Below are 19,959 nucleotides of genomic sequence, written 5' to 3'. Positions count from 1 at the left end.
GACATCAGGTACTAGTGTAATGAACTGTCTAATGTCCCCTCCCTCCCTGGGTTGGATATGTTTAATATTAAAGGGTGGGTAAAATTGGACCAAATTGTATGCTATTCTCAATATTAGACCAGACAATTCTTGGAAGCTTGCTGCGGTAGGTTTGCTAAATTAGATTTTATTTGGGACAGCTACTCTACAGTTTAGTATGACCGTATGCATGTCAAGCTATGATTTTTTGTCAGGACGGCGGGGGGGGGGGAATGGATCTCAACTGGAGAAGTTAAAATGGCAGACATAAAATTATTTGATCCCCAATGCAAAAAATAACCACCCCCCCCCCCCATACAATTCTTTGTGTCCAAAATTCATTGGATCTTTGAACTTCACAGTTTTTCGAACTTATTGGGTTGGGTGGGGTAAAATCTAATGTATCTTTAGGTGGGTATCTTTACCCTAAATATCCACCTACTTGGACTTTGCAAGTCTCTTGTGTACATGCAGAATCTTTGCCGTTTCATATTACCTATGTTAGTATGTTTAGTAAAATTATTGGCATAGACATCGAATTTTCTTCAAAACATACAATCTATCTGCTTATATATGTGCGTTCCTTGTTATAGATTGCAAAAATTTAGTAAAATATTAAATTACTTTTGGCTATAAGTGGAAGACCTATATGAAAACTCACTTTGAAGTGGTGTAAAAAGTTTATATAGGAATTTCGTGAAATATTTTATCAAGGAAAGGAACGGTTTTGCTGCGAATTTAACCAGAGGGAGTAAAGGGGGTGTATCCACCCATCTACACCCCTCTTGGCAGAGGTCTACGCACCTCTGATAAACCCCACCACCCAGCCAATTGAATTCCAACCAATTATTTTAATTTACAGAAAGGGTAATTTTAAATATCATAATTGGGAATGTACATCAATTTAATGTCAATTGTCTTATTCCTTAATCTTTCTGGTAAATATATATTACCAATAAATATTATGACAATGGAAAAATGTCCTCGATTTTGGTTGATATTTTTTTCGTATTTATTTGTCAATATTTTCATCCAGGCAGGGGTAAAGGGAGGGGTATGGAGAAGATCTTACCTAACTCCAGATTTGTGCCAGAGATTACAAACTTGGGGCTTATCACACCGAGGTGGGCGATCCTGAAATCAAATAAAAACCATTATATATTTGTACAAATCAATATTACCTAAATGTATTTCAATGGATGTTTCCCAGGAGCTGCCATTCAGACAATTAATTCCATTTGAAATTGCCGAAAATTCAATATTTGTTGGAGTAAAGTTAGAGTAAAACTTATTTTTGGGGTAACTGAAAGGGAAGTGGGTAAGAAGGGAAAAGAAGAAAAAAAAGAAGGAGGTTGAGGGGATCTTTCATTTAGAAATGTTTATGAGAATCACATTCCCTTTCCCCTGGGTTTTTCCTAACTTCGTCCTTATTTTAAAAGAAAATTAAAAAAGAATACAGCTAAGTAACATAATTATTTAAAGTAATATTATCAGTCCAGTAAAACATATATATGAAGACAAACGAAAAGACATCTTACAACTATTAAAAAGAATCACATGTTACCTTATATTCGCACTGGAAAGGTTTATAATCCATGATGTTCTCCAGAGGTACAGGATCTCTCATCCACTGCAACATCTGCCAGGTGGTCACTATCCACACGTCCTCCATGGAGATGATCGTGTCCAGGAACAACTCGAAGCCCTCCTTGTGATGTGGGGTGGTAAACCTGAAAAAATATTATGTTAAGTTGACCTGTATAGAAATGAAACACAATGATAAAATACAGGAATAACGTATAGATAACAAGCAAAATAAATCTAAATCAATATTTGGGGGCAGATAAAAAGGTCATCTTTACTAGGATGTGGGGACTCACATAATCTTTAAAAAATCAGTGAATTTATCAAATATGTTTTCGAATTAATATTGTTGGTTACAGCTGGCTGAAATGTGCCACTTTAGATTTCAGACCCTAACCCGGCCTGGCCTTAGTATGTCAGGTATCCTTCTTTAAACCATTCTGATATATGGAACATAACATATTATCCTCTTTTATAAGGTATGTAGTTAAATCTTTGTTTATTAGTTACGATATTGCAAACTAATTAACCGATTGAGTTCTCCTTTTTGAGGAAGCTAAGGCTAGTATTGGTTTTAGGCTATTTTATCTTTACTTTAAAGTCTTTGGATGGTGTATGCTATTTTCTGTCCCCTCTCCCAGCCTTCTAACAAAGGGGCCTTTGATGACAGGGGCGCAGCCGCTAGTATCAATATAAAGAGTTAAATTTTGTATTCAAAATGTTAAAGAAACTTTAACGTTCTACAAAAAGACATCGTAAAAAGTAATAAAAAATGTTATAGTTATGGTTCATAGTAATTAAGATATTATTCAAAATCTGATGAGTAGAGAAAATAGTGTTTCTTTTAGTTCTCTGATAAAAAGAAAATTTTGATACTACTATACACAAACAATTTAATATTAAAATGATTAATAACCCCTAGAATGAAAGGCGCTTGAAGAATATCAATTCTTTTTTTATTGGCCATGAAATTTCTTTGATAATTGAAAATTTGTACCGCTTGATAAATGATTGAGCTGCGCTTTTTTCAGAGTTTTCTATTTTCATATTTGGGATACAATTAATTTTATAGACTTCCTTGTTTATCTTATAGATGCGCTGATATTCTAAAACTATTGCAGTTCGCCTGGCTCTACTAGTACTTTTTAAAGTACTGAACCATAGTTTATTGACTTTTTATTTATTAAGATAGATATTTTCTTAAATTAAATGATCTTTAAAAAAAGTGTCATATTCAGTGCTTTGTTGTTAATATTTGCTAATTTTTAAAATTATTTCTCTTTTATTGCTATATGTGGGCAAAACATACTTCAAATTATATGCTCTTATGGATGTATTTAGCCTTGTTATTTTAAGCTTTTAAGCTTTTTTGTCCTAATATAAATAAAATAATGAATTGTTTACACTTTGCTCTACATCTGCATATTATTATACTTGGTAAACATCGAAATGTTTTTCCCGAAGTTTTTGCATGGTCCATAGACCCATTAGCCTCTTTTTATCCCATGCATGAGCAATGATGAACTGAAATTAGTTTCCGAATGTGAACACATTTTCCTAGGTGTTTCCCAATCCTATCTCAATATTTGCTACTAGCTAAAAAACCTTCAAACTTCAAAAAAAATCAAAATTTGAATGTATTAACGATTTATACATTATACATTCAAAGTTTTAATTTTTCAAATTTAGATTTTTTTTTGGAAGTTTGAAGGTTTTTTAGCTAGTAGCAAATATTGAGATAGGTTTGGGAAACACCTAGGAAAATGTGTTCACATTCGGAAACTAATTTCAGTTCACCTGAGCAGATAGCCTGATATCTAGTTGCCGAAAGTGTACGCAGTTTCCTGGGTGTTTCCTCATCCTAGCTCAATATTTACTACTAGCTACAAATCTTCAAACTTCCCTTTAAAAAATCAAAATTTGAATGTATAAACGATTTATACATTATACATTTGAATTTTTTAAATTTTGATTTTTTTTTTGAAGTTTGAAGCTGTTTTGGCTAGTAGTAAATATTGAGCTAGGATGAGGAAACACCCAGGAAACTGCGTACACTTTCGGCAACTAGATATCAGGCTATCCCTGAGCAATATATTAAGTATTGCTTAAAAATAGCTAAAATAGAACATTAAAAAAATAGCAAAATGTATCTATTTAAGTACTAAAGTAGTTGGTTATTTCTGAGTTCATGAATCAGATAAGATCTAAAAAAAGGTTAAATTCATAGGTATAACATTTTAAGGGAAGATTTGTATTGGTTCTTTTTCGTATATTAGAAAGTTTTTAAAAAGATAATTTAGCCTTAGTCGATAAATCCATAAGAATCAATATTCTATGATCAAAGATAATTATAGGGTGGTAGGGGGGGGGGGGGGATATAAGTCATTTCTTACGTACCCTCTAATGTAAAAATAGGTAACTAATAATATAGGACAATAAAACGAGAAATTTAGTTCTTTAGTTGTTTTGAAAGCATGTCTTAGTCTAATCTAAATGTGGTGAAGATTGCATTTGTAATGGCATATTAGAGTTTTGATTGAAGACCTGATTTGTTCGGGGTTTAAACTAATTTTTGGCGAATTTCTTTTTCTAGAATAAATCAAACATAAGCAGACAATACATTAGTTACATAATAAGAAAGAAGCACTTAAAATGGATATATAAACGAACAACGCGATTTAAAAATCAGATGAGCGAATCATAGAGTAGTGGCTCATTTAATTGGACTAAGGTCCAAAATCTATATATTTTTGTATATTTCCTTTTTAAATAAGGTTTTTAGGCTTGATATACTCTATATATGTACACAAAGAAGTAATTTAAAGAAACATAAAAATGTAGATTAATTTGAAATTATATCTATGATGTGCCCTGATATGCCCAGTGCCCATGGTTAAGCAATTTTACAGATGCACTTATTCACTTTGTAAGTGCATACATAGTCAGGGAGAAGGGAGTTGCAACCATTTGAATCATATTTTATTAATTTAGAAATGGACCCTTGGTTTTTAGAATCTCGGAATAAAAAACTTGAAAAAGAAGATTGGTTTAATAGTAAATTTGTGTCCATTCGTCTGTCCTTCTTTCTGTAAAGTTAAAGTTGTCCAATTTGAATTATTTACACTTTTAATTGTATTTAATTACGTGTACTACCCTTATGAGGGTACTTCATTGCGCCGTACGAATATGTGTTGGCCATAATATTTTGCATTTGCCAATTATGGACGAAATCATCCCTGTTATAACAAATGTTATCAAACAATCATATGTATAATGCTGCAACTCTCTACTCCATGGGCACCATGCACATGATTCCAAATTGTTGTAACTATTCCCCAAAATCAATTATAAAAAAAATGTTCTAAAATGCATCAATAAATTCAGATTGGCCACCACCATCCAGCAACTAGGCAGATTAAAATGCCAGTGATACAGGGACTGCTATTCATTAAAATTTTAGTATTACAAAGAAAACTTTTTGTAGACAGATTTTCGCGGATATTAAAATAAAAAATCATAAGATTAAACCTGTTTTTTTAGCCCCAAATGTATTACTCGTATTTATTCGATGATTTGTATTATTTGTAGAAAATTGTCTGTAATACGATGCCATTCATGATTTATCAGTATGGATTAGAACCTGTTCTAATCCAGCGTATATTGACAAATAATTGATAATTTTCAGGAATTCTAACTTATTTTCTTCAGTGATGCAATTTTTTTCTATAACAATTATGGCAAAACAAATTTAAAGTAAATGAACAAATATTTTTCTAGATATCTTGTATTGTTTTCTCATAGGTTTCCATAATTTTTGACATATTCTGTTATTTCTCAGTATTGAATAAAACTGCATATTTCAAGAAGAATAGTTTTTTTTACATGAAAAGACAGTTAGAAATTCATAAAAAATAAGGATTTTTAGGAATATCCAAAAATTAACAGTTGTCCTAAAAGCACTTCAAAGAATTATTTTCTGTGAAATAATTGTTTGATATATTATGTTTAACAAAGAAAGTTTTCTTAAATGCTATGACGTCTTTAAGAAAAGTAGCTTTGATTCCCTACGCCCCTAGAAGCCTCTAGAGGTACTTAAGGTAGGAGGGGGAAAAGTCGACCTCATCCCAAAAAATATTTGAGTTTCAAAAGAGTAAAAAAATATTTTTTTTTTGGGGGGGGGAGGGTGAAGACACCCTCCCCAAAAATAGTTTAAAACCTTCCCAGGAGCTATAAGAAACTTCACTTTATAGGAGAACAATATCGGTTCAGCGGTTGGCGAGATCCTTCGGGACAGACAAAAAAAACGCTTACTACTTTATATAATAGGATTGCAAAATAACATAATACAATTTTAGCATATTTCTCTTTTGTAGGGTAATACTAAATTAAGTAAATTAAAATATATTTTTTTTCATCAAAATATTACAAAAATTTGAAATTAAATAATACTTATGCAACATAATATGTGCAAAGGGTGCGTTTGTGTGCATGTATTATTATCAGGGAAATAGGGTTAAGGCAATTAGTAATAAATTATGAACATTCAGTACTATATTTCTGTTTGATTCGAGTTATTATTTCATCTTTACTGAAGTTATATTGTCATGATCTAATAAGATGTGTATTTGTGAGGACGTTAAAGTTTTTTTAGAGGACTAAATCTATGGATTTTAAAGGTTTGAGTGGGTAACCTAATGTTTTTTTAACAATTTTAAAATAAGTGGTATCAAAGTTTGATACCCCTCATACGCCCCTACACGCTTGGCTTGGCATTATGGAAAATCATTTAAAAGATTTTTGAAAATGTGAGACGTTGGGTTTTTTAAAGAAAAAACTAGAAAAAGGGGTTAAATTGCAATGAAAAACTATGGAGATCAAGCTTTAAATTTAAAGATATGATCAAAAACCAATCAACTTGATGGTCTATTTGTTTATCCCTTCCTCCCTTGAGTATGTACTGCTACTCACTAGGTAGTGGTGATTGCATAAAACCTTTTCATGCCAAATTTTGTCAGATTTGATAGAATTCATGAGGCATAGGCCTGATGCCAACTTACACAGTTTTGCATAGTTTCCCAGTAATATTAATTTGGGCCTTGATTGCACAGCAGAGGAATCTAAAGGATAAGACAATGGCCGATAAATTGATGTATATCCCCAATATTGATAAACCTTCTTTATATTACAATAAGGGGTTGAAACGTTTGAACATTCAAAGTAATGAACAAACCAATCAAAATTCAATTGAAGTCCCCAAAGTTGTCCTGCCAATAAATAAGAAGACATTATTATAAAACTTTGGGGACTAGTGTAATTAATAGCCTTTCCTCCCTGACAGCAGCTACTCAATAATCAAAATATGTCAGTACGTCCCTCAGTTTGTAAATCCTTAAACGTTTTGTTACTTAAAATATGCTTATGTGCAAAAACTTTGCAAAGCTCCCCAAAACTCATTTTTACCTATTGCTACCTAAGGACAAAATTGTCCTTATTGATTACAATCGTATTTTTTTTATGTTGAAAAATACAGAATAATAAAATTTCAGTAACCGATTTCATTTTTAATCTAGCATCAAAATGGTCAAGTAATCAGGGGAATATACACAGAAATATATGTTTTTTTTATGTAAGGCAACTAATAAATTAGAGGTCAACATACTTCTACTTCAAATTAATTAAATGGGGAATTGCAATAATATTTTTCCATTCCCCCTTTCCCTAAATATGCACACATACCCCCCCCCCTCCACACACACACTTCCTAGAAGTTTTTCAAATCATACGGTTTTTAAGTGTGAGCGGTTTGTAATTTGTTTATTAAATATTTCAAAAGCAATTAGCATGAACTTTAAATTCTATGTAATATTTTATTATTGATATGTAAAATTTAATAATAATTGTATAAATGTACTTCAAATTTTTTTATAACTTTGAAAGGATAATGTCTAAATTTTTTTTAAAAAATTGGATATCCAATTAATTCTCCTTTTCACTTTATTGGTTTTTCAATCCATTTTATTTCTTTATGTGTTGACTTAATTAAATCCTACGACAAATGCATTTTAAAACGTAAACAAATACTGGAGACTAATGTAATCCTTTAATTTGATATTAGACAAACCTTTTTGGGATAATGATACATTTCTTGATGGAGATGGACATACTATCCAGAAAGGAATTTGGGCTGTAAGTTATTCTGGTTGAAGATGTTTTAAAAACAACGTTGCCTTAATCATATTAACTAGTACAAACTAGCAGTTGCATAACCTTTTCACCGATTATCTTCATAGGGGATAGATAGAATAATTGATAGTGTACAAAAAAATATTTGTCTTATACTCTAAGATCTTTGATTCTAACATACTTCTAAGTTTTTAAAACAAGAAGATAGAAAATAAAGATATGTAGATAGATAGATAGTGACGGAAATTATGTCAAACAGGAAACACTACAGCTGTGTTGTACAATGTTGTTGTACGTGCTTGTGTGTCAGTGTGTGTGCTGTTGTTTTACTGGGATACAATAAACACAAGTTTTTATAAATGCTTAAAAATATTTGTCTTTAAATTATACTGGCACTCAAAGTTTTATAAACACACAATCTCTCATTCATTGGCTTATAAACTTTAGGAACTTTTTTAAAAAATACAGATTGATTGGTTCGAACCAGTAATGTTCAAACTTTTCAACCAATAATTTTAAACTATAGAAGTTGTTATCTTATTATTATTATTTGAGATGTACATTGTCTTATCCCTTAAGATCCCTGAAACATATCCTTTAGATTACTTTATCATTAGATTATTGAAACCTTTTTACTTTTTTCTGAAATAATTATGTATAGATTGGTTTTTGAATAATCAACATAAAGAAAAAAATGACATAATTTTGATTTTTGTAACACATTCCTATTGTATAAAAAAAAGTGGAAAGGGGAAACGGTAAAGAGGGAGGGGGGCAATTATATAAAATCTCGACAAAATTCTTACATAAGGATAACGGGATGAATTGTTGTTACTCCCTACACCCCCCCCCCCTCCACCCCCTCATGTGCATTTATTTCCCCCACCCTGACAGTTTTTTGTTTGCAAAATAATTTTTGCAAATGGTTTTTTCAACCCCACCCCTCTTTTGCTCTGCCCCAATGTTTATCCCACGCTAAAGTGCGCAATGCAAATGCGGATTTTTTTTGCATGGGTGAAAGCTATTTCAACCGTTTTGTTGTTGAATCATTGGATTTGTGGCATATGTGCATTTGTGAGAGATTTTTAGGGGCAGAGCTACTCCCGACTTTGTATTACGTATGCAGGTCTTCAATTAAGTGTATCTTAATAGTAGATGTATAAATGTTTAAGGGCATATTCAATTTAAAATAGAATTGATAACAATGTTTTGGATTTTATAAGCAAAATAGACAAACTAAAACCTTTAAAGTTAAAGAAAGATTTAGATGATTCTTGTTTTTATTAAAAGTAAAATAATATAAATAGCCCTTTCAACAGATGAAAAAAGCATTAATTAACAAAAAAAATAGTTTTATTAAACAAATCTCACATTCTTTCTTTTTCACTTAAAAGTGAAAAAGCCTGTTGTAAAATGAACTATTTTTAGACATAGAGACGAACATATAGACCTTATAGTTGTTAGTTATTACTCTAATTTGCATATTCATAAGTCTCAAACCTTGAATAACTAGAACAAATGTGTCCATAAGTGACGCAGAAAAAAAGACAACATTCCAGAAAAATATTAAAGTACATCATCATAGTTTCAACTTTGGAAATGTAAAACCAGATATATAAAGACAAGGATTTAGACAGTTATTTTAGATTTTCACTTTTATGGATGTTGTCATCCTTGTTCATAGTTTTTTTTCAGCACACTATGCGTGTAATTATAATGAGAAATGAACTAATTAAACCAGCAGAGGGCGAAGGTTAGACAGGGGTCTCATAATAAAAAAGTCCATTCCTAAAATATTATGTTTGAATTTTGGGGATTTTTCTCACATTAAAAAAATAATTTTGGTTTCGTAACCGATTAATATCCGCTAGATCAGCGCCGGTTCTCAACCATACTAAACAAATATCATGTATGGCATCGTATTTCAAATAGTTTTCCACAAACATTAAATTAAAAATCATAAGATTAATCTGATATCTTTTTTTTATTTTAATATCCGCGGAACGATGTTTATAATACAATGCGCTACATAATTATGCTTAAACTATTTGAATAATAAAAATTTTCTACAAAAGTTGATATTAAATGTTCTTAATGCATTTAAAAAAAAATTAATATATATTTTAAGGATTGAACTTTAGGATGGATGGATGGTTGGATGTATGAATATACATTAATCTTTTTACTTACAAAACTAATTAATATATACATATACATTTTTTAATATCATGTTTTTCTTGTTTTACTTTTAGAAAATAAAAAAATCTGTGATAACAACATTAATACTCCAATTTAAATCTAATTTATCAAATTATCTTTATTTATTTTGTCTTGGCCAGAAGCAAATATGAAATTTGTCACAAAGAAAAAACGAAAAAAAATATTTTGGTCAAGCCAAGAAAGAAATTTTAACAAAGAAAAATTGGAAAAGTATGTGATGGAAAGCAAAGGGATATAGGGATGGAGCAATGATTTGTAACAATGTTTGGGGGAGGAAAGGGTTGTATATCAATACAACAGTCTAGTTATTTATGGCATTTTGTATTAAAAACAGCTTTCCGTAGATTTTAAAATGATAAAAATATAAGATTAATTTTATGATTTTGATTTTAAAATGAAAAATTGTAATGTGTAAGGTTGAACCAGTAAATTTTCTGCTATACATGATTTTTAGTATGGCTGAGAACCGGTTCTAAACCATTGGTATTAATCGAATTCTAAGCACTACTAGATGATGAAGTTCATAATTCAGTAATCAATTTTTCCAAAGACAAACACTTTTATTGCAAGACCTTTAACCAAAAGTCCAAACTTAGAGTTGAAAACTGTTTGATTATATCTTAAAGCTTTAAATAGCTGTCATGCAACTGACATATCAGCAGTATATACCCTTCCTATAGTCTTATAATATAAATTTTGTTGAGCTAGGATTTCTTTGAACCATCTTTTAAATTTAAAGAGGCAACCCATTGTCTGGTTGGTGATCTATCTTACACAAAATATTCAAAGCTTACTCTACTGCTTAAAGTGTTGCCCAAATCAAGCTAAAATGATAGAAAAAAGTTAAGCATTTTGTCAACAAATATTTTTGTCTTAACTATTCATGAAAACCTAATTTAAAAGTAAAAATTTGTAAACAATGTACTGTGAATGTTGTAAATTTATAATGTTTAATAAGGTTCCTGAACTTGGTGGACTAAAAGGAGGCTTTCTAAAGTTTATTAGTTAAATATGTAAGATTATTTTTATCTGAGGCACAAGAATTCTGGACAATCAAGTTATACTTTTCAGGAAAGGTTCAAGTCTATGGGGGCTATAGGGGGAATGAGTCAAGAAATAATTTTGTATATTGACTAAATAAGTATTCTGGTATGATTGCACGGAGGAAGCTTATAAGAGAGGAAAGGGAAGGTGTCAATATGCATTAAAATATCTTTCATGCTTCTCTTGACCATCTTTGCTCCATAGAGTAACTATAGCAAGAGTAGATCTAGTAGTTTCATCTAAGTTCTAAATGTGTTTTCCTATAAACACTGTTTGTTTTAGAAAACTTAAGAATTTAATGTACATGATCTTTTTGTAAATTTATTATCATCAATCAAATTTTTACATCCTTTTTTGTATAAGAATAAATATTCTAGTTGGATATAGTTTGAAAAATGAATATCAGCCTTTTATATTTCACTTAAAATCTTTTTAGAAAGGGTGGGATACACCACCCTCTTTTTGAAAAAAAAATTGGTTCTTTTTTTTGGGAGGGGGGGGGGGGTAAAAGTTCTACAGTGGAAGGAATTTTCTACAGTATATTTTAAATTTTACCTTTTCTGGACTTAAAAGAAGCTTAACTGTAAAGGAGGTGAGAAAGGCCCAGTGATTAGTGAGATCTTTTATTTCGTTCAACAGACATAAACACTGACTTTCTGTTACTTTAATATAAGGATAAGGCATGATATTTACTAATTTATATATTCATCATATCAATCACAAAAGAGAGAAACATTTTTACTTTTTAATCTCTCAATCTTTTTGTGCTAAAAAAAGAAAGATATTTTAAGATCTGATATACAAAATTTGTTCACAAACAAACAGACAAATACACACAAAATGGCGCAAACATAAAATATGTTGTTGTGTATCTTGAACTAAATTTATTAATTTATATGCAAGATTTCAAATTATTTAAAGTTTTAACTTAATAAAAACTTAGATGCTCTTCAGTTTAAAAGTATTTAAAAGGTATTTTTCCAAAATGTACATAATATAAAAACTCAAAAATAGATAAGATAGATATATGTTTTATGTTTATTTTGTTTGTGCCTGTGTGCACAGAAGAATTTCGCTAACCGTAGAATCGTTATAGATCTACTATACAGTGAAGAATCTTATAGGTCTATGGAGGTGTATAACTATTTTGGGAGATGGCACTGTCGCCCTCAGCAGAGAATCGACACTGCTACAAAATAACCCCAACTCCTCAAAAAAATTTAGGTACTTAACTTTTAAAACCCAAAAAAACAACACCCTCAACAGTTTTAGGGGCATAGCAATTGACAATAATGTTAATCTATGTAAAATTTTGCAAAGAGGCAAAGAGCACAAATTACACTTCTGACTGGTCTTAATATATGGACTAGACAACAATAGATGGCCTATAGGAATGATGTATATACTTCTAAATCTTACTCCACAACCAAGATACGCAAAATAGGAACAAACCATATCATACACTCTGGTCAGTTACAGGAATTTTAAGGGATAAGACAATGACGGAAAAAAAACTACATCCCAAATGATGAACAAATATAATTATAAACCCATTGTTTCAAAAAGAAAGAAATATTGTTTAAATAGTAGGAACTGACCGATTAATTAAAAACAATAGGCTGAAGTAGTTATAAAACTTTGGGTACTAGTGTACTTTACTGTCCAGTATCCTCTAAATCTCTGGGTCAGTTCAAACACAGTGGCTTCAAAAAATATATAAACAAATTTATCATACAGGGTGTCCCTCATAAACTGGTTTTTTTTGAAACGCTTATTACTCCCTTAATATTTGAGCTATCTTAGTAAAATAAAAAGTATTTGGCAGCCTACTACTGACCATTTTATGGAGTAATGATGAAAAATCCACAAAATAAACAGGAAAAAATCTGCGAGGTATTACATAAGAGGTTCATTTTATTGAATATAGACTAACCCACAAGAAAATATTTCCTTTGTGAACTTTAAGATTAGTTAGGGTCCAAACAGCTGGTAGCTCAGACTTTCTAAGCACGAAAATAGAACAGACTTGACATAAAATACCAGAAATTCTCAATATTCAAGAATCTGAAGTGCAATATAAGTAAACAATATGTAAAAATAGGCATAATATTGATCTTCTTTGTTAATTTTTCATGTGAGCTTGCTTCAAATGCACACAAGAACCTGAAATATACCAGATATTCTAATTAGACTACAATGCAAGTTCTTATAATGTCTGGAGTAAGTCTTTGTGATCCACCGTTTGACCACCAGCTGCTTTAAAAGTTAACTAAGGCATATTTTTCTTGTGGATTAGTCTTATAATCACTAAAATCAGCATGTTATGTATTACCTTGTAGATTTTTTTCTGTTAACTTTGCGGATTTTTCATCACTATATCATTAAATGGTCAGTAGTAGGCTGCCAAATACTTTTTATTTTACTAAGATAGTTGAAATATTAAGGGAGTAATAAGTGTTTCAAAAAAACCAGTTTACGAGGGACACCCTGTATATATAAAGTATTTGCATTTAGTGTATGGAAGCCTTTTTTAAAAATAAAAGATTACTTAGGTCTACTATTTTCTGGAGAGCTAATAAGGCAAAATCAAAAGAAAAAACTTATCCATCTACTCAGTTACATTGCTTTTCTATAAAAAAAATATTCACTTTTTAGTCTATTTATGTAAAGCATTTAATTTAAGAGCAACTTTGCTCAAAAACCCAGTTTTTGAGTATCAAAGCTGCAATCAAAAATTGAACATCCATTTTGGTCAAATAATGTTCCATTTTTAAACCACATAGTGGTAAAACTTTAAAACTTATCCACCCTTAGAAGATTGCGTTTTAAGAACAACACTTTTCGAAGTTGCTTATAATGTTTATATTTTGTTTTACTTTTAAAAATTGATACGATCCTTATATATACTAGTAACAAAATGTCTATCGGTTTTTGTGTCTGGCTGTATGTTGTAATGTAAGATCTCACAAACCGCTAAAACGATATGGTTCTCCTTTAAAATGTAGCTTTTTCTAGATCCAGGTAAGGTTTCTAACCATTTTTGGGGAATGCTCCACCACAATCTTAAGATAAACCATCATGTTCTTTCACTTTAAAAATATAAAATTGAAAGTCTACTAGTTGTTTATATAAAATTATTTAATTTTAAGATTAAGAAGATAGACTAAAATTTCAAAAAATGATTGATAAACCACCAGCCGTTAATACATATATTTGACCTTTTTTTAATTAGGCTAATCCTAATTATAAATTATTAATACCAAGAAATTATATTATTACTTTTTAAATGGACTAGCGGCTTTGCCCCTAGCCTCTAGGGGCTTCGACCTATATAGTTTTGGGAAGTCAACCCTCCTTAATAGAAATATTCAAAAAATTATTCTTTGTTTAATTACTCTGTGGTAAAATTAAACCCAGGTTGTGCGCTTTATGCACAAAAAATTTTAATTTGTACAAATTAAACCCAGGTTGTTTGCCGTATACACAAAAATTTCAATTCGTAAAAATTTGACCTAGGTTGTTCGCATACACAAAAATTAAAATTAAAAAAAAATATTTCGATTTTTTTTTTGGGGGGGGGAGATTCATAGGGGCTTCGCCCCATGTTGCAGTGGGGTTCCCCCACCCCAATTACTGGTTTTTGTTTAAAAAAAAAAAAAAAAAAAAAAATTTTGGAAGTGGGGATTTTTTTTATTTTTGGGGGGGTTGGGGTGTCCCACCCCCCAAGAAAATAACTTAAAACCACCAGAGGACCAGTAGGTATATTCCCAGAAGGGTAGAGCCCAATTTGATCAGCAGTTACTGAGATTTTACAAAAAATGTAAAAAAAAATTTTGGGGGTTGGATTTTTTTATTTTTGGGGGGGTTGGGGGTGTCCCACTCCCCAAAAAAATAGCCTAAAACCACCACAGGACCAGTAGGTATATTCGCTGAAGAGTAGAATCCGATCGGTTCAGTGGTTACCGAGATCTTAAGGGACAGACAGACAGACGGACAGACGGTCAGACGGACAGACGGACAGACGGACATACATCAAGCTACTTTGTATTATAGATAAACAAAAGACAAAGCTTTCATGTTGAAAATTTGGACAATAAGTAAGAAAAAAATCATCCAATTTATCATTGGCAAATTTAAGGACTTATCATGAAAAAAAGACAAAGATATTGATTTATTTATGGATTCTTTGTCAATATTGATGTTTTTTCATTACAACAACAAAAAAGCTATTTAAAAATCATATTTAATACCTTTTAGACAGTTAGGTAACCGTATGTAAAATTTTATATTAAAAAGGTTAAACTTGAAAAGAAAAGAAATAAAGTAAGTATAGACAATGTTAAGATACCATTTTAGCTAATAAATTATGGCCTTTTTTAGTAGTCTGGAATAAACACCATCGCCATTTTTGTGGTATGCCTATCAATATATGAGAGCTTCCATAAAAAGAGTCCTGGTGACGTATTGAAGAAAGCAACTTTGGCCCATTGAGATTGATAGCTTGCCAACCTAAGACAAGCAAAAAAAATGGAGCTTTTCCACAAAGTGAATCGAGCAATAAACCCCCCCACCCACATTACTCAACTTAACTTAACTTATAAATAAAAAATATGAGGGGGAGCAGTTTCTTTTTCCTATACCTATAACTGCTGTGTCCTATCTCTGCAAGGTTACCCAGTACATAACCTAACCTGACCTTTAAGTAAGGAACAAACCAAAAAACTCCCCTTACCTTTAATATGTTTTAAAAATGCTCGACATGGAAATTTACAACAATATACCTCTAAAAAGTGAAAAAAGTTTCGTATGAAAAAATAAACAAACTATAGAGTAGCTGTGCTATCAATAAGAAAGATTAAAGATAGCAAAAACTTGGTTGGATGATTTTTCATATTATGTTTGCTAAATTGACAACCTATACAAAGAAGTGATATATTCTAGTAATTAAAGCTTACTTGAAAAGTTATGGATACAGATAATTTGACACATCCATATATAAAATAAATATAAAAGTATAGTTGTATAATTCAGACAACTATCTGACCAAAGTGGCAGAGACCTTTTTCGACTACTAGCTAATAACTGTCTTTTATTTTGTAGTGATGCGGGTATGTTTTTATTTCCTACGCTAATGGCTAATTTCAAAGACCTAATAAAAAATTGGAAAGGGTCCCCACCATATTAATAGAGTTACATATAGCTCAATCCCCCTCTATTATTTTACTTTAATATACATAATATGTTGTTGCAAAATAATTTGTAATAAGCTGGATTTAAATTTTTTTGAAATATGAAAAGCAACAAATTGTCCTTGCATTCTAGGACAGGTTTGTTGCTGTTGGAATATAGACAAGCAACGAAAATAAAAGCTTTACTTACCAAGCGGGATGATAGGATAGTCCGAAGGGAGCTCTGTTTGTATTGTAATGGCGTTGGAAATTCTTCATTATCATGTAATACACTCCTAAAAAGATAGAAAGTAAAATTTGTAATTGAATAATAAAACTTTCGGTACCAGTATAATTTACAGTCAAATGTACCCTCCCTACCTAAGATAGAAACAGAGCGAGTGATAGATAGCTAGATAGAGAGAGAGATAAACAAACAAGCATTAAAATAAAAAAATAAAAACATCATAATGATTATGATCAAATTTGTTGGTCTTAGGTTAGAGACATTACAGTTTATCGACAAAGCCCATATTGTCCTGTTGTAACGTCATAAATTTCGGGATAGGAGAAGGAAAGGGAGGAAAAAATATTTTTAAAGGAGATGGAAGAAATGGGGTTCTCCTTTCCCTTTTCCTTTCCCTGTCCCAAAATTTATGACGTCACAACAGGATAATATGGGCTTTGTCTTCAGATGAAATACCCCTTCTTGGTTATGACAGAATGCTAAAATTTGAAGACAATGACATTCAAGGAGGGAGGAGACATGTCAAAAACGTTGGCTTAACAAGTTTGTTTATTCATTTCTTAGTTCACACTAACTTTGTTTAAACTTTCCTACCAATAGTTTTAATCAACAGAAGATATAAATCTTATTATAATCATTGAAAATTTCAATTCACCGTTCATTGTCTTATCCATTAAGATCCCTGATGCTAGTACAGATGAAGAGAGGAATTTAAATTTGTGAAGAAATATTCACTCAACTGTGAGACTTTATCCTTAACTTATTGTCGGGGATAAAGGATAGGATAATGGGTGATAAATTAAGTTTTCTTCTTAAATTTTCTTTGTTTTATTCTTCCTTATAAAAATTAGATTTGTTATTACTTGATTCTTACACCAGATTATCATGTACTCTAATAAAGTTATTCTTGTAACTAGCTAAAATGACATTCCATCCTATTTCCTCCCCTTCTACTGGATGTACGAACTGACCAATAAATGGTGTCCATGTTAGCAACCTAAACTGACGACAATTTTCCCCTGTCATCATATCCAAGTATATTCTACATACACTTTATATAACTGGTAAATATTAAACATTAGAGGGGGGATAAAATGTTGTTGATAATTTATATTTCTGCTGCCCTCTCCATCCCTGCTGATAGGTATCTCAGTAGCGTGATAAAGTAACAAGAATTATAACATCCATATGTCGTGCAAAATAAATCAGACGAGCAAACGAACATTGATGACATATAAAAATAAGGACGCATTCAGTATTTAACAATATCTAGAGACTATAAGTCTATACAAAAAAATCATCTTATTTACATGTAAGATGCTTAATGATGATGATATATTAACATTTTAAGACTCAATTATAGATATTCTTTGTTCATAACATAGTACCTCGTCGTTCGAGAAATCATTATTACAAATGTCAGCTATTAATATAAAATATCAACTTTTATGATTTAGAGTTCAGGAAGATTTAAAAAAAAGGCTTTATCGTTTTTAAAGCCAAAACAAATAGTAGCAACGTTACTACTGAAGGCGAAGGTATGTAGGTAGCAAGAAGGGGAGGAAAAGAAAGAATTTATCATCTTTCCTTTGTCTTTAACTTTAGTTTAGTGGGGGGGGGGGGGGGGGGGATTAAAGCTAATCCTTGACTTACAATAATCTTACAAGATTAGATAAAGATTAAAGTTACATCACCGAAAGTTCATGAACTTTGATAAAAATGTAAATATTTAATACTTTTAAATATTTACAAATTTTTATTTGAAGATCGTAATTATTATTATGAAAAAAAAATATTTTATATATCAGAAAATCATACTTAATTAAACAAGGACAATTATTACTAAGTAGGAAATTAAATACAAGTTAAATATTATTTTTTTTAAAAATAGTAAGATTTATATATTCAATAGGTTATTTTTGGGCAATTTATGTTTCTTCTGCAAGAACGATAACGATAGTCTTATTAACTTGATCCATTTTAGAGACCTTTCAAATAGATGCGGAGATGGTTTTAGGCTTTTTATTACCCCCCCCCCCTCCTTGATGTTTGTGGTGCGACCGCTAGTCAGGTTTTACTTTTGTTCTCTTGTTATTAAAATTGACATAGAATAAAACTGTATAAATTATAGCGGCTACACTACCAAAAAAAGGTGCTATGTACATTATGACTATATTCTAATTTTTACTGCTATCTTAATCATAAATATAACCTTTTTGTCTCTATACCCATTTTTGGTCAAAATGTTTAATATGTAAAATGAAGTATTTCATACACACTATGAAACACAGGGATAAAGGATCCCAAAGAATTAGTGGAAAAATGTTTAGTGAAATTCTTCAAATTTTTTCACTCATAATCCTTATATAAAAGTAGTAGGAAGTCTAACTGATGTCTATATTTAGATTGGATCTCGCTAACCGCTGGACCTATATGGTTATCTTTTTCAGTTAAACTTCTTTTGGGCCTTGGGAGGGTCCATTCTCCCAATTGAAATCACCCACAGAAGAGAAAAATATAAAGTTATGGGTCGACTTACCTCACCCCCTTTCCTTTTATCAAGTGCCCTTAGAGGCCTATAGGAGCGTTTCAAATTAAATATGTTTTATACCTTATCTTTCCTAAAGTTGCATCCCTTTATCCCTGAAAATGTTGTAAAAGATGGTGTTGTATAAATTAGTCCCTGTGTCAAATACAGTTTCTTCTAATACATCAAAAAAATCCTCAACAACAAGATGTCCTAACCTTTTTGTGACCTTTTTTTAAAACCTAAAAACCCATCATTTTAGAAAAATATTAAATATGTTAAACTGTGATATATCTATTGTCATATTAATATAAAACTAAATTAATATAAGTATACAGTATTATTAGGTAATGGATAAGAAATACATGTATATTGTGACATGAAACTTTCGTTACTAATATACTCAGATATAGGTCAATACTTTCTTCTATGGTCAGAGGAGAGGATGGGGTAAATTCTTAAGGGGGAGGTGGTATCGTTATATTGTCCAGCTTGGAGAAAAATTATATCAGGGTGTGCGAAAATCTCTCCAATATCCACCTATTCTATATTCATTTCAACAATCAGGAATTATAGATTAAAAGCTTTTAATTGAGAATTAGCCACCGTAAAAAAGATGCATTTATCAACATGTAAAACTAGTATCAACATGTTAAAATTCATTGTTTAATTAGTGGTCAGATTAATTACACACAAATTATTAGAATATATTTGTAATTAATTTAATTATTGAACAAGAATATTTACATAGGTAATTAAAGATTGATTTGTAGATTGAAATCATTGGTGGAAAAGTTTGGGCACTATGGGATATACAACTAAATCAAGATTAAATTAAAAGTCACCAAAGTTTTTAAGCCAATGAATATAGCTTTGGGTACCAGTATAATTTACAAACTCATGTCCTTCTCCTCACTGGGTATTTTTCATGGGTATTAGTTTGTGTATATGCATAGATTGCAGGAAGG

General features: G+C 30.8%; 1 protein-coding gene across 2 annotated transcripts in view; it reads right to left on the bottom strand.

The window, feature by feature from the left end:
• Cda5 (Chitin deacetylase-like 5) overlaps positions 1–19,959 on the bottom strand; it is a 166,838-nt gene that overhangs the window by 4,873 nt on the left and 142,006 nt on the right. For both annotated transcript variants that reach the window (XM_080167747.1, XM_080167748.1), the window contains exons 17-19: positions 16,429–16,513; positions 1,583–1,748; positions 1,091–1,152 (exon numbers count right to left, since the gene is read on the bottom strand). In XM_080167747.1, coding sequence (XP_080023873.1) covers positions 1,091–1,152; positions 1,583–1,748; positions 16,429–16,513 — 313 coding nt within the window. The remainder of the gene's footprint in view (positions 1–1,090; positions 1,153–1,582; positions 1,749–16,428; positions 16,514–19,959) is intronic.

Source organism: Acartia tonsa, chromosome 7 (genome assembly GCF_053477335.1).
Source record: "Acartia tonsa isolate MP-2025a chromosome 7, ASM5347733v1, whole genome shotgun sequence".
In the NCBI taxonomy this organism is placed as follows: Eukaryota; Metazoa; Arthropoda; class Copepoda; order Calanoida; family Acartiidae; genus Acartia; species Acartia tonsa.
The sequence above is the reverse complement of the archived record's forward strand: the minus strand, read 5'-3'. Positions and strand labels throughout refer to the sequence as shown.